This window comes from Rhinoraja longicauda, chromosome 13 (assembly GCF_053455715.1).
Source record: "Rhinoraja longicauda isolate Sanriku21f chromosome 13, sRhiLon1.1, whole genome shotgun sequence".
Classification (NCBI taxonomy): Eukaryota; Metazoa; Chordata; class Chondrichthyes; order Rajiformes; family Arhynchobatidae; genus Rhinoraja; species Rhinoraja longicauda.
This window is the reverse complement of record NC_135965.1, coordinates 2,950,718-2,966,001: the sequence shown is the minus strand read 5'-3', so window position 1 is coordinate 2,966,001 and position 15,284 is coordinate 2,950,718. Positions and strand designations below refer to the sequence as shown.

At 44.5% G+C, this 15,284-nt stretch overlaps 1 protein-coding gene across 1 annotated transcript in view; it reads right to left on the bottom strand.

Moving 5' to 3' along the window:
* Positions 1-3,854, bottom strand: part of dcun1d1 (DCN1, defective in cullin neddylation 1, domain containing 1 (S. cerevisiae)) — a 71,733-nt gene extending 67,879 nt beyond the window's left edge. The window contains exon 1 of the mRNA XM_078410206.1: positions 3,681-3,854. Coding sequence (XP_078266332.1) covers positions 3,681-3,683 — 3 coding nt within the window. The 5' untranslated portion in view covers positions 3,684-3,854. The remainder of the gene's footprint in view (positions 1-3,680) is intronic.
* Positions 3,855-15,284: the final 11,430 nt, after the last annotated feature.

Genomic DNA, 15,284 nt, shown 5'->3' with positions numbered 1-15,284 from the left:
TCAGCCCCACTCATAACTCCTTTATTCAAATTATTTCCCCCATGACAATTTAATTCCCTGATGAACTAATTGCTGTTGCTGGATGTCACACATGCAATGTTCACCAATATCATTTCCAAATAGCCATATGAATCACCTGATAGCATCTGTCAGCATTCTGTGCAATCACTCGGTACACTATAACCGATTCCCATCTAGGTATCCTGACCCAATGACCTTCCAACTTAGATAGCTGAGCAACACTCCGAAGCATATACCCGGACATCTTTGCCCTCTCTAACACCAAAGCTCAAACCAACTGAAGGATCCCAAACTGCAACCTGGCTGAGATCAGGTAACTCAGACCAGGATAAAAACTAGGCCCATCCTGGGAAAGAGAAGAACACTAAAAAACAGAGTTAAAGATCAATACTTTCTACAAATATAAAAAGATCTGGATTTGAATCATCTGCCAAGCAGGGAATAACTGCTCCATAAGCAAATCACAAACATTTCCTTTATAGGAAAGATATTATCAAGCTTGAAAGGGTTCAGAAAAGATTTACGAGGATGTTGCCAGGACTAGAGGGTGCGAGCTCCCGGGAGAGGTTGAGTAGGCTGGGTCTCTATTCCTTCGAGCGCAGGAGAATGAGGGGTGATCTTATACAAAATCATGAGAGGAATAGATTGGGTAGATGCACAGTCTCTTGCCCAGAGTAGGGGAATCGAGGTCCAGAGGACATAGGTTCAAGGTGAAAGGGAAAAGATTTAATACAAATCCGAGGGGTAACCTTTTCCACACAAAGGGTGGTGGGTGTATGGAACAAGCTGCCAGAGGAGGTGGTTGAGGTTGGGACTAGCCCATCGTTTAAGAAACAGTTAAACAGATACGATAGGACAAGTTTGGAGGGATATGGACCAAGCCCAGGCAAGTGGGACTAGTGTAGCTGGGACATTGTTGGCCGGTGTGGGCAAGTTGGGCCGAAGATCGTTTCCACACTGTATCACTATGACTCTATGACATTTGACATATGTTAAAGTTCCAAGATCAGAGGTTAAAAGTTGAGGAACAAATTAGAAATGTTCCAGTTTGTTTCAGTCAGAGAGTGGTGAAGGTGTGGAATTCTCTGCCTCAGAAGGCAGTGGAGGCCAGTTCGTTGGATGCTTTCAAGAGAGAGCTGGATAGAGCTCTTAAGGATAGCGGAGTGAGGGGGTATGGGGAGAAGGCAGGAACGGGGTACTGATTGAGAGTGATCAGCCATGATCGCATTGAATGGCGGTGCTGGCTCGAAGGGCTGAATGGCCTACTCCTGCACCTATTGTCTATTGTCTATTAAATATTAAATCATTCCTAATTTCTAAAAGCCAAAAGCGGGAAACTTAACAAACCAATGTCAAACTGGTAGATTCAAGGGAACAACAAATCCCTTTAACAAGACAACGCGAGGCAACAATACAATCAGGAAATGTGTTGAAAAACATGTGTGTATTTTGCAACAAGAAAATCTAAATGACTTTATATCATATACATAGGCAAATCTCACTTTTGGGAAGTTTCAATACCGCAATATTACATTTTAAACCTAATGGTCATCTTTACCTTAAGTGGTTGCAGGCTGCTGCACTCTTAGTAGCACAGGCATTCTGAATATACTGTTAACTAAGGACTTCCATAATTTTCACCCCATGCAGAGGAATGTCCACCTAAATCAAATTAGCAAGCAAGAGAGAGGCAGTTGGAGGTTACAGTACTCCAACCCACTGTCTCTCTCATTTTGGATGATGGCTTGATTCATATTGTTAGAGAAGTGAGAATACTGGTTTTATGGGCAAAAGTTTGGCATGAACACGGTAGGCCTAAGGCCTCTTTCTATGCTGTACAGCTAAAATATGACGTTAAGGTCTTGACAAGTTGCTGCAGTGCATCTGCGGACAGGATACAATACCGGCGGGTGCATACATGAAGACCAAACATATTAATCGCCAAAGTACGTGTCAGTCAAGTTGTCTTTTTTATTCTTAAGAACGTCCCAAAGGGTGTTTCCCAGCAGCCCGGTAGCAATGGCTATTATCATATTCCATGTGTAGGAAGAAACAGCAGGTGTGGTTTAAACTGAAGATAGTCCCAAAAAGCTGGCAGGTTTGACAGCATCCCTGGAAAGAAGGAATAGGTGATGTATTCACAAAATGCTGGAGTAACTCAGCAGGTCAGGCAGCATCTCGGGAGAGAAGGAATGGGTGACGTTTCGGGTCGAGACCCTTCTTCAGACGGGTCGAGACCCTACTTCAGTCTGAAGGTCTCGACCCGATACGTCACCTATTCCTTTTCCCCAGAGATGCTGTCTGACCCGCTGAGTTATCATATTCTATGTTGTGGAATAAGGTAATTCTAATATGGAATATGTCATATTCCATATTACAACATCTTTAACATAGTGTCTCAGTAACTAGGTACGAACTCTGAAGTGAGAGCACCTAAATTCAAGGTACAGTATTTTAATATGCCAACAAGATGAACAGGTGAACACTGTACTTTCAAACCACATTAACATAGCAATACACTAACACTCAGGAAAGTCATATGTTAAAGAACTAGCAGAAAGATTTTCGACAAACTACAAGAAAAGTTCAAATCTTGCTCAATCTCTTACTATTTTTCAGGAATGGGAGTCGTTGAGGTCAAGTGATTTTAAAACTTTACATTTGATCCTCACGACTCCACGGAATCTGAAAACTTTAAACACAAAACAGTTTGATTTATGTAGTTTTTTCTTTTAAGGAGAAACAAATTGGCACATATATAAACACAAAAGCTCAAGTAAAAGTAGCTACTCTCCTCTCTATGTTTCAACAAAAAAAAGGTTGTCATTGAAAACATTCCTTCACCATCATCAGGCTTGCCATAATATTAACAAGGTCCACATAACCCTCCATAATATAACCCTGTCTGATGAATCGCAGAATATAAACGATGGAACAAGAAGAACAAGTAAGCAGTTTTCATTACAATGTGAAAGCGTTGAATACAGTCCCTTCAACTCAAAGTAAAATCAAAAATGAGCGCTTCTACTACACGTTTGCTGAAGCTAAAGCATCACCAAGAACTATATTTCCCAGCGATTGTTGCAAACGTTGACATGAACGACAAGGTTATGTGTGTGTATACATATATATATATTAAAACACTAGCTGGTTATGATCAGAGTGGAGCCCAAGAAACCCTCTGCAGTGACGCAGTTGAGACGAGCAAGGCGACAAAAAGGGGACAGATCGATGAAAAGGTGTCTGAAACACTGGTGGTGCTTCAGCTGGGGAGGGGAGCAGGGGAGCAGGGGTAGTCCACGCTCGGCCGGGCCGGAGAGGCCGGGCCATGGAGTTTAACAAGCAATGATGGAGACTCAGGCAGGGTAGGCCTGGGGGAAGCCGCGGCCTCGAGTGCGCCCGGCGCCGGCCGCTCCGCTCCGCAGCGCCGCCCGAGTCACGGCCTCCCCCCCCTTCCCCTCCCCGCCCCGCCCCGCAGCACTCCGGGCCTGTCACTGCCAACGGGGCCACCACAGCCCGGGGCCAGGGGCCCGGCCTCGGCCTCTCCACCAGGGGGGCGGCAAATGGAGGCCGAGGCTCCGCCCGGGCCTAGGCCCCGAGTGAGTGAGCGGTCAGAGCCACCAGCTTCCCCCCTCCCTCCCCGGCCAAGAGACACTCACCATCTTCAAGCGCTCGGGCCTCGCATTAAAAATTATATATTAAAAAAAAGAAAAAAAAACCCCGGGCAATTATCAGTGGCGGTGGGCGAGACTCATGCGCAGTGCAGCGCACTCCCCCCGCACGGCACAGCGCGGCACAGCACAGCAGAGCACAGCACAGCACACGGTGAAAGTTGTGGAGCCGCTGCTTCCCTCCCTCCCTCACTCCCTCCCTCACGCTGCTCCCTCGCCGCCCGCCTGCCTGCCTGCCTGCCCTGCCCTGCCCTGCCCCGCCAGCCAGCCAGCCTGCAGCCCGGGCGGTGCGGCCACAGCCAGGGCGGGGGCTCAGCCTGACTTCACCTCCACACCAAACTCCTCCTCAACTCCACTCCACTCCACCGTTACACCAACATGCACCATTCACACAATGCTGGAGTAACTCAGCAGGTCAGGCAGCATCTCAGGAGAGAAGGAATGGGTGTCACCAGCATTTTGTGATCATTCCTTCTCTCCAGAGATGCTGCCTGACCTGCCGAGTTACTCCAGCATTTTGTGATCATCCCTTGTCTCCAGAGGTGCTGCCTGACCTGCTGAGTTACTCCAGCATTGTGTGAATATTCCTTCTCTCCAGAGGTGCTGCCTGGTCTGCTGAGTTACTCCAGCATTTTGTGATCATCCCTTGTCTCCAGAGATGCTGCCTGACCTGCTGAGTTACTCCAGCATTGTGTGAATATTCCTTCTCTCCAGAGATGCTGCCTGACCTGCTGAGTTACTCCAGCATTTTGTGATCATCCCTTGTCTCCAGAGATGCTGCCTGACCTGCTGAGTTACTCCAGCATTGTGTGAATATTCCTTCTCTCCAGAGATGCTGCCTGACCTGCTGAGTTACTCCAGCATTTTGTGAATAAACGCCTTCGATTTATACCAGCATCTGCAGTTATTTTCTTACACCAGGCATTTACCATTACAGTTCACCCTGCACTAATGTTCCACCTGTGCTGCTGCAAGTAACAATGTCATTGTTCCACCTGACAGCCAAACTCTCTTGACTCTCTACACATTGTTTAACGCACACACTTCTGAGTGGAAGAGTGCATTTGTCTGTTTTACTTTTTTTGGAGGAGGGTTGGGTGAAAGTTTATTTTGTTACGTGCACCACGGCTTCGGACAACAAAACGCAAAAAAGGAAGATAAAATTCTCCAGCGTTCTCCATGCGTCAGAGAATCGCGGGAGGGACTTTCTACGTCGACGATTGGCACAGCACGGGAAATTTAAAATATTCGAATAAATCTCCAATTTTAGAAAATATAATCTTGTTTGATGAGTTCCACTTGCGTTCCTGCTTGGTCCCTCGTCACTGCATTACATCTGTAATAGATCTGCTACTAAATCTCCAATCATTCACTCGACTTTTTGAATGAGAAGATGGATGAGATGCTACCTGACCCTCAGTCTGAAGAAGGGTTGCGACCCGAAACGTCACCCATTCCTTCTCTCCCGAGATTCTGGCTGACCTGCTGAGTTACTCCAGCATTTTGTGAATAAATACCTTCGATTTGTACCAGCATCATCCCGCAGTTACTTTCTTACACACGCTGAGTTACTCTAGCACTTTGTATGTTTGGTATTTACCAGCACCTGCAGTTCCTTTCTACACATGGAATGTAACTACTCAGTCTATGTTAAAAGTGTGGCTTTTGTTAAAATCGTGATATTTTGGATGATTTTCTTGCTCTTTTCATAATTAGGCTGCATAGTGTTTCTGTAGATCATGACCTCTTCTTCCTTTTATCATAAAACTTTATAGTTATTGTAAATCTCAAATTATATGTAAGAGCTACATCATTTGTGCACGTACGTTATCATTATATATTATGATGATGAGGTTTGGAAAATGTTCTTTCCCAGTCTTTGTCTGGGGATAAGATGCAATCATTTTTCTCGTGAAAGTAGTTGTTGAAGCCTGTAATTTGAGAATTGTGTAAAAATCACGTTTATTTGTTGGGCGGTTATTCATGAAGTTGGGTCTGTTATCAACAGAATAATTAATTCAGAGGACCACAGTTACATGTTGCAAAACGCGGTCCAGGTAGAACAGATTTAGAACATACACCTGTTGTTAAGAATCATTACTTCCAAGGCGTTATCTTCGCCAATTAGCACTGCCTTGGCGAACGAACGCTTTCAAAACAACAGCTGCATTTCTCAAAGAAGCAACCCAAGGCTTCACTGCACAGACCCGAAACGTCGCCTATCATTCTCCTACACGAATGCTGCCTTACACCGTTGAGTTACTCCACTGGACTCGGAAATAGCAATTATGTGAGAGTCAGCTGATGTAATTCCAATTGCGTCTCCGAAATTTTGTCTAAATATTGCGAAATATTATGAAAATTCCTAATGTCTTCCATGACCTCCAAATGTCTTCCATGACCTCAGATAATCTCACCGAGTTTTGGCGTCATCTATTTAAATTAAAATTTGCTCCTGTCTCACACCAATTAATATTCACATTGTTTCGTTTACAAAGAGAGAAAGGTCGTTTGGCTTTTACAATCAAATTCATGGAACTCTCGGGAGAAATGAAACAGATTATAATCTCCCAAGTGAATTGTAATATGATTTTTTTTAAATGTTTCCTTGGCACTACGTATTTTCAAACTGAATGAACGCATTTATGGCAAATGTATCGCTATATGATTTCACAAGACGCAAAATTGTTGAAATTATATTTGTGTAGGAAGGAAATATTTGTGTACACCGAAAATAGACACAAAATACTGGAGTAACTCAGCGGGACAGGCAGCATTTCTGGGGAGAAGGAATGGGTGACGTTTCTGGGGAAAGGTCTCGACCCGAAACGTCACCCATTTCTTCTCTCCAGAGATGCTGTAAATGGACATTTGCAGTTCCTCGTTTCTATCCTTATTGGTTTACTCGAATCCGTCTGTATTTTCAATAAAAGCATTAAAAGTTCTGTAATGTACCGGAATTCATCGGACAAAATCAGGTTTGACATTTCAGACAATTGTAGCAAAACCATAAATGATCGCAATATTTTCCAAGTGGTGTTATCTGCGGTGAAAATCCGACCCGCAAATGCTCGCTACAGGAGTATTCACCGGAGTATGTGTAATAATTATGACTAAACTGGAATATCCTACGGATGACTTTCACACACCGCTAACAACAACCGGGTGGCTAAGTATTTCCCTTGCAACATTTGGGGAAACCTGGGTCTGAAGATATAGGCAAAGGCAAATCATAAAAAGTAATCTAACAGATTTACCATGGCGCGCATCCGTCATGTGCTCGGAGACTATTGAACATTGGAATGTTAACTGCCGATAGCGTTGGAACTAATTGTTCGGTGCGAGTTGATTAAGTTGATTAAAAAGTGTTTGGAAATTTCAAACTTCAAATCAAAGATTAATGCCTTCTTGTGCCATTTGAAGTTTGCAGAAGTAGTTATTAATGGATAATGTGTCCGAGAACATTATCCATTAATCCACTTAGACCCTGCTCTGGTGTCGCGTAGTAACATTGTAAATTGCCACAGAGTTGGACAGGGTAGAAATATGCTCTTCCGCTCATCGCGTCCATTTAGCCCATTTCCCCACATATCCTCCTGTGCATTGCCTATTTAAGTGTTCTGTGCCTTGCCTATTTGTATTCTGTGCCTTGCCTATTTAAGTATTTTGTGCCTTGCCCATTTAAGTGTTCTTCTGTGCCTTGCCTAAGTTTTTTTGTCTAAATGACTCTCAAACCTGCTGATTGTATCTGATTCCACTTTTCGACACAAAATGCTGGAGTAACCCAGGCAGGCAGCATCTCTGGAGAACATGGATAGGTGACGTTTCGGTTCCAGCTGGCAGGATAAAGCGTGGCAGGTAATAGGTGCAGGAATGAACTGCAGATGTTGGTTTACACAAGATAGACACAAAATGCTGGAGTAACTCGGCGGGACAGGCAGCATCTCTGGAGAGATTGAATGGGTTTCCCAAACGTCACCCATCCCTTCCCTCCAGAGATGCTGCCTGTCCCGCTGAGTTACTCCAGCATTTTGTGTCTATCCTCGGGTAATAAATAGGTGGACGCAGGCGAGGGGACAGATGGTTGGAACAAAGACTAGAGATTAAAGCAGGGGCTGTGTGATAGGATTGTGAAGTCAGGGGAAGTAATGTAGGGGGAGAGGGGAGGCGAGGCGAGGGGAGGGGTGAAATAGGTGCGAGTTTAGATGGGGCACAGTGGAAGGGGGAGGGGCGAGAAAGGGGAAGGGAAAGAAAGGGGTTGTTAGAGGTAGACACAAAATGCTGGAGTAACTCAGCGGGTCAGCAGCATCTCGGGAGCGAAGGAATGGGTGACATTTTGGGTCGGGACCCTTCTTCAGACTGATGTCAGGGGAGGGGTCCATCTATTTTCCATCTACCATCCATCTATGAGAGATGATGGTGTGGCTTTGATGGTCCCTTACTTGGAGAGGGTAATGTTCCATCTGTGGTTGCATTTCTTGCGGTGACTGACTATGGTATCAATAACTCCGTGTACAAACATTTGCCTTCAGATCCCCTTAAATGCATTCTTCTCACCTTAAACCCATGCCCTCTTTTTCGATACCCTGCCCTATCTGCGCTCCTATTAATCTATGTACTAAAACTCTCGTTTGTTTGTTTGTTTGTTTGTTCCTGAACTACAGCCAAAACGGTACACGATCGTGCAACAACTTTAGGTCCGACTTACTCACCGTCGTCCCTTTGGTGCTAATGGAAGAAGTTTCATTGAAATCGGTGTCATATTTTTTAAGTTATTCACATTTTAAAGTTTAAATCTATCTCCTAGGGAGAGAGGATGAGGGGGGTTGAGAGGGATGGAGTGGGGGGGAGAGGAAGGGGGGGATGGGATGGGAGGGGGAGAGTGGAAGGAGAGGGTGCTGCATCAATGCAGGAGAGGTTTGGGCCCCACTTGGTCTAGTTGAATATATAATTGCTTTCTTACATCCTCATGTCTTTGCTTATTGCTTCAAACTATATAATTGTACAACGTTTTCATCCCTTCTTTCAAAGTGAAGGCCAAATATTAAAATAGATAGCAAAAGCCACAAATTCATCGAAATGTACATATTCTGTGAAACCGCAAAGATGAATGATGTCGTTCAGAAAACTATCCCGCAGTTTTATTAATTCTGTATTGAATTGAAACCAAGTTCGTGGCAATAATAATAATAATAATAATAATAATAATGATAATCCTTTATTCGTCCCACAACGGGGAAATTTGCAGGAATACAGCAGCAAAGTGGATAGCAAAAATAAATAAGCATTGATTATAAATAAAACAAAGATAATGATCTTTATTTGCTGGTCTGCTGGGAGCAGTGCTGATTGTGCAGTCTGACGGCAGCAGGAAGGAAGAACTTGCGACATCTCTCCTTCACACACTTGGGGTGAAGGAGTCTATCACTGAAGGAGCTGCTCAATGCAGTGACAGTGTCCTGCATGGGATAGATCACATGTTTTAATACCTAAAACATGCGATCTACACCAGATTTCAAAGTTGCTGGCGAACAATTCTATTATATAGAAAAGAATCATGGGATCTAGGAATGAACCTTAATCTGGAATTTCGCAAGAAATTATCGCATTGTCTTATCAGCAGTCTGTCATTTGAAATGTGTAGGAAAGAACTGCAGGTGCTGGTTTAAATCAAAGGTAGACATGCTGGAGTAACTCAGCGGGACAGGCAGCATCTCTGGAGAGAGGCTGAAGACGGGTTCAGAGATGCTGCCTGTCCCGCTGAGTTACTCCAGCATTTTGTGTCTATCTATCATATGAATTTACACTCAAAGCTGGCCAGGCAGCGTCTTAAACTCATGGTCCAGTTTTGTTGCACAGCGCATTATGCAACTTCTAAACATAACACCAGTGTATTGCGAGTTGTACGATCCGTGGCTAACATAACACAATCAACGACGATCATATTCGGGGCATTGTATTGAAGTAATAATGATCGGTATGAAGCAGAGATATTTCCCTTCCCCATATTTTAAAAGAGGCACAAAAATAATGATTGTAAAATACATTATCATCGATAAGACAAATAGCGACACCGCTACTGGCCAAGTCTCCGTCGTTTCTTGTTACAAAATAACTCAATTAAAATCTATTTTGCAATTATTAAAGTAAGACTGTGACGACGTCGAAACAAATAGCAGAAGCTGGTCCTTTATTTGACGACGTGCTGTTCAGGCTGAGGACATCATCTGAAGAAATAAGGAGGATCAAAGTGTCTCGACCCGAAATGCCACCCATCCCTTCTCTCCAGAGATGCTGCCTGTCCCGCTGAGTCACTCCAGCTTTATTTGTGTGTCTATCTTCCACAGATTGGGTTTGCTGATTGACGAATGGCGGTTTAATAAGATCCTGAATCTTGATAAGGTTGACATTTTAGAAGCACAAGGTACTGCTGGTTTGTAAAAAAAACAAACCCCAACAAAATGCTGTAGTGTCTGAGCGGCTCAGGCAGCATCTCTGGAGAACGATGGGGAGATCGATCCACGCCCTCCAGAGATGCAGTCTGACCCACTCTGAGTTACTCCAGCACTTCTTGTCTTCTCACCGTGTGGCTTCCCACTTTCACGCTTGCAATACGAACAGTGGCGTCTTTTTACAACCCGGTCGTAAGTTTCAGAACTCTTTTGAAGTTGCGAACAGAATCAGGGTTAGGAGCAGCAAGTTTTTATTGAATTTTACTCAGAGATAAAATTCAATAAAAAACTTCCTGCTCCCAATCCTAGTGTAAAGTTCAGATTGAACCAGATGTTTCTCTCTCACTCTGTTAGGGTGAGCTTGACTTGAGTGTTATCCGTTACAATGCCATTCTTCAACCCAGTTCACAGCCTTTATTTGTGTTCGCCGATTCCCCGGTGGGTAACTGGAGACTTTGTTTTTGTGTATTAATCTGCAGACTACTTGACCTGATCAGGTCGCAGAAGGACAATGTAAGCTGGAGTAACTCAGCGGGCCAAGCAGCAGCTCTGGAGAGAAGGGACGGGTGATGTTCTGGGTCCGAGACCCTCCTTGTCCTTCTCTCCAGACAGAGATGCTGTCTGTCCCGCTGGGCTACTTGCTGTCCCTGCAGTTTCCTTCCTGCACGTTTCAAGGGTGGGGATCGTACCTCGTGTGGGAGTAGAGCCGAGCAGAGCCGAGGCGGGACTACAGGAGAGCCCAGTGAGGAGAGGACTCGACCTCTGTGCTTCGTGCTTCACAGGGACCGGTACAATGGAGAGGTACGAGGCTGCCATGGTCCTTGGAGCACTCGGGAATGTCATGGGCTATCACAACAGGTGCAACCGAGCCGCGTTCAAACTGACCGAGCCTGACTTATCAGCAGAGATGGACAGAATGGTTTCAACGCCATCGCAGTGGGGGGCTCCATTGGACACGCTGATGCACATGGCGACCGCAGACGCTTTGCTTTGCGGTGAGTTTTCTATTCTTGAGTCATATTGTTTGTTGGTTCTGTATGATTCCAGTTTGTCCCGGGTGAATGGTACTGTTAAATGAAAGTTTCGGGTATCCCTGCTCCAGTACTACCCGCCTCTTGCCTCGGACCACTTTTTTTCTAGCAAGCTGCAGTTTTTAAACATGCGACTTTATCCATCATCAGCACGTCGCCTTTCCCGTTTAGTTTCACAAGCTCAACACATTCATCAAAGCGCCACTGCAAAAACGAACCATGTCCCTTTACATCCAGAACTCCAATCTTCGGATTGCTTCACAATACTGACCTTAGTTTCGATGTTCATGGTGACAGTTAACGTACTGACTGGCACACTTTGCAAAGTAGACCCGAGGTCATAGAAAATAGGTGCAGATGGAGGCCATTTGATCCTTCGAGCCAGCACCGCAAAGCACGTCCTTTTTTCTTGTTCCCCTCCCAGTTACTTTTCCAACGATGCCATCATTTAGAACGAAACTGTAAAGGTCGATTTCTGCACCATGTGATGAAAATGTTGAACATATATTTGCAGTTCCGTTAGCACCAGGACGAGAAATGAACCTTTGGAGATAGACACAAAATGCTGGAGTAACTCAGCGGGACAGGCGGCATCTCCGGAGAGAAAGAATATTTGTTCTAATAGTTGTGATGTTTTCTGTCCCGCTGAGTTCCTCCCGCATTCTCTGACTATCTTCGGTGTAAACCAGTATGTGCTGTGACTTCCCAAACCTCTGGAACATGGATTCATGGTTAGAACTCTAATGCAATGGATAGATATATTTCCAGGACATTCAGATCGTTTTTGTTATATCCTTCTCAAAGTTGAACGATGTGCATGCACATTGAATGTAAATGCTCCGTGTGCTTGATTGAATATATTATATTTCGTCTCAAGACCACAAGCATGTTCATAGGAATGTAAATCTGTTGTCTTTCAGGGTGGGATTCCATGCAAGAATTTTGCAATCAAGCTGCAAAGAGATATCTTCTGGCGCTGCATACCTATCAGAAATGTTATTTCCAACCAGTAGCAGATGGAGTCCAAGTCCGAACAAAAACCTATTCCTCCAAAAGATACACATCGTTAAATAGAAAAGGTGAAGACCATGTCATATAATGTTAAGTATGTAATTCAGTCTGTAAATTGCGCGGCTAGACTCGTGAGGAAAAATGTAGGTACTTGAGTGTCGCGAATGGATTAGGGCAATTAAGGAATGATTTAAGAACAAGAATCAGTAAAGGCCTGTAATATTCATACACTCAGATGTAAATCGCACAGTTTCGTCATTAATCCAACTCCAAGAGAGTAATTTTGAAGCTATGTTATTGCTTCTTCCATAATGTTTGTTTTTAAAAATTCTATGCAGTTTCCAGGATAGACAAGAATAGTCAGGGCACTTCTCTAGCAAGCTTGTGTGTGACACATTCGCAATGAAGAATAAGCGAATGACTGCAGGAGTATCAATACACAATCAATTGGTCATCATTGAAGCACCATTGCCATCTGATAGACAGTGGAAGCTTTATTGCAATACAAAGTTGACCCTGCTCAAAATAAAAGGACAACTGAATACTTTCAGGAACAAGAGAGAACAATAGAGCTCTTAAGGATAGCGGAGTCAGGGGGTATGGGGAGAAGGCAGGAACGGGGTACTGATTGAGAATGATCAGCCATGATCAATAGTCAATAGTCAATAGTCAATAGTCGTTTATTTGTTACATACACATAAATGTGTAGTAAAATGAAACATTACCCGCAGTTGAACAATAAGACCAATAAGATTAATCAATAAAAATGCAATGACACATACAATCACAACTAACACCAAACAAAAAGAAACACCCATCACAGTGAGTCTCCTCCAGTCCCTCCTCACTGTGATGGAAGGCCAGAATGTCTTTTTCTCTTCCCTTCCGTCTTGTCCCGCGGTCAGGCTGTTGGATTTGCCTCGTCGGGGCGGTCGGGGCTCCCGATATTGAAGCCGCCGCTGGACGGTGAAAGGTCAACGGCCTATTTCAGGCCGCGCCGGACGGTGAAAGGTCCGTGGCGGGCCGACCCAAGCCCCGCGATTCAGATGTTGCCTGACCTGCAGAATTACTCTAACACTTTGTGTCCTTTACTGAGAAGTACCATGGCCATGGAAAATATCATGAATTATAGAAAATATTTCTTGCCTTTGATCAAAAGTTTAGTTAAGTTTAGTTTATTGTCACGTTTACCGAGGTACAGTGAAAGGCTTTTGTTGTGTGCTAACTAGTGGAAAGACAACACATGATTACAATCGAGTTATTTGCAGTGTACAGATACATGATGAAGGAAAAACGTTTAGTGCAAGATAGTTCCAGAAAAAGTCCGATCAAAGATAGCCCGAGGGTCTCCAAATGAGGTGGGTAGAAGTTCAGGACAGCTCCCTAGTTGTGGTAGGATGGTTCAGTTGCCTGATAACAGCTGGGAAGAAACTGTTCCTGAATCTGGAGGTGTGCCTTTTCACACTTCTGTACCTTTTGCCCGATGGGAGAGGGGAGAAGAGGGAGTGGCCAGGGTGTGACTCATCCTTGACTATGCTGCTGGCCTTGCCGAGGCAGCGTGAGGTATAAATGGAGTCAATGGAAGGGAGGTTGGTTTGTGTGATGGTCTGGGCTGCGTCCACAATTTGCTGCAATTTCTCGCGGTCTTGGATGGAGCTGTTCCCAAACCAAGCTGTGATGCATCCCGATAAAATGCTTTCTACAGCGCCTCTGGACAAGTTGGGAACATGCCAAACTTCCTAAGCCTTCTATGGAAGCAGAGGCGTTGATGTGTTTTCTTGGCCTTTGCTTCAATATGGGTGGTCCAGGAGAAGTTGTTGGTGATATTTACTGCTGGGGATTTGAAATTTTCAACCATCTCTACTTCAGCGCCATGAATGCAAACTGGAGTACGTGTACCACTTCACTCCGCTTGGCTTTGGTATTGACAGTGGGCGATTAATCTGTTCAGAGATTAATAGAAAAGGTGAACAATGAGTTGGGAGACGGCAATGTGCCTACGCTCTTAATGTGGAACAGTAGATTAAGGATTCAATGCTGATCGGTGAGATAAAGGTGGCTTGGGATGCTTTTTGAAGGGCAGGTGATGGCAATTCCAGGTAGGTTGGTATGTTGCAGACGGAGCAACCCATTTACAATACCAGTAGCAATGAACTTAGAAACAAAAACTGATCAAGTGCTGACGGCAGACAACTGGAGAAGCAGAAGATGGTTTTCATGAAAATGTTGAATCAAAAGAGGGAACTAGGAATGATGGGGTGAAAGTATAGAGATATAATGAGTTAAAAGGAAGAAGCCAGAAGACAGCCCACTACTTGTGTCAGCACTCAGTGGGAGCTTTCCTGTCTCACTCGCCTGTCTTTGGCCCATATTCCTCTAAACATTGCCTGTCCGCGTACCTGCCCAAGTGTATGTCTGAAGAAGGGTGTCCACCCTGAAACATCACCCATTTCTCACTAGAGATGCTGCCTGTCCTACTGAGTCACTCCAGCATTTTGTACCTATCTTTAAGTGTATTTTAAATTTTGTTATTAGACAATAGACAATAGACAATAGGTGCAGGAGGAGGCCATTCGGCCCTTCGAGCCAGCTCCGCCATTCAATGTGATCATGGTTGATTATTCTCCATCAGTACCCCGTTCCTGCCTTCTCCCCATACCCCCTGACTCCACTATCCTCCCCATACCCCCTGACTCCGCTATCCATTGAATCCTTAATCTACTGTTGCACATTGTACCCGCCTCAACTGCTTCCTCTGGCAGCTCACTCCATATACTGTACGTCCATAGACCCCACTGCTCTACAACACTGCCCAGTACCCTACCGTTCACTATGAAGGTCCTACCCTCTTTGACACCTTACACTTACCTGAATGAAACTGTTTGCTCTTCCTCAGCCTCCCTGTCCAGCTGATCAAGACCCTGCTGTAATCATTGATAACCGTCTACACCGTCCACAATACCACCTGTTTTTGTGTCATGTGCAAAATTACAAATCAGGCCAACTACATTCTCATTCAAATCATTGATAGATGACTAACAATAATGGTCCCAGAACTGTAAGAAAATAACTGCAGATGCTGGTACAAATCGAAGGTA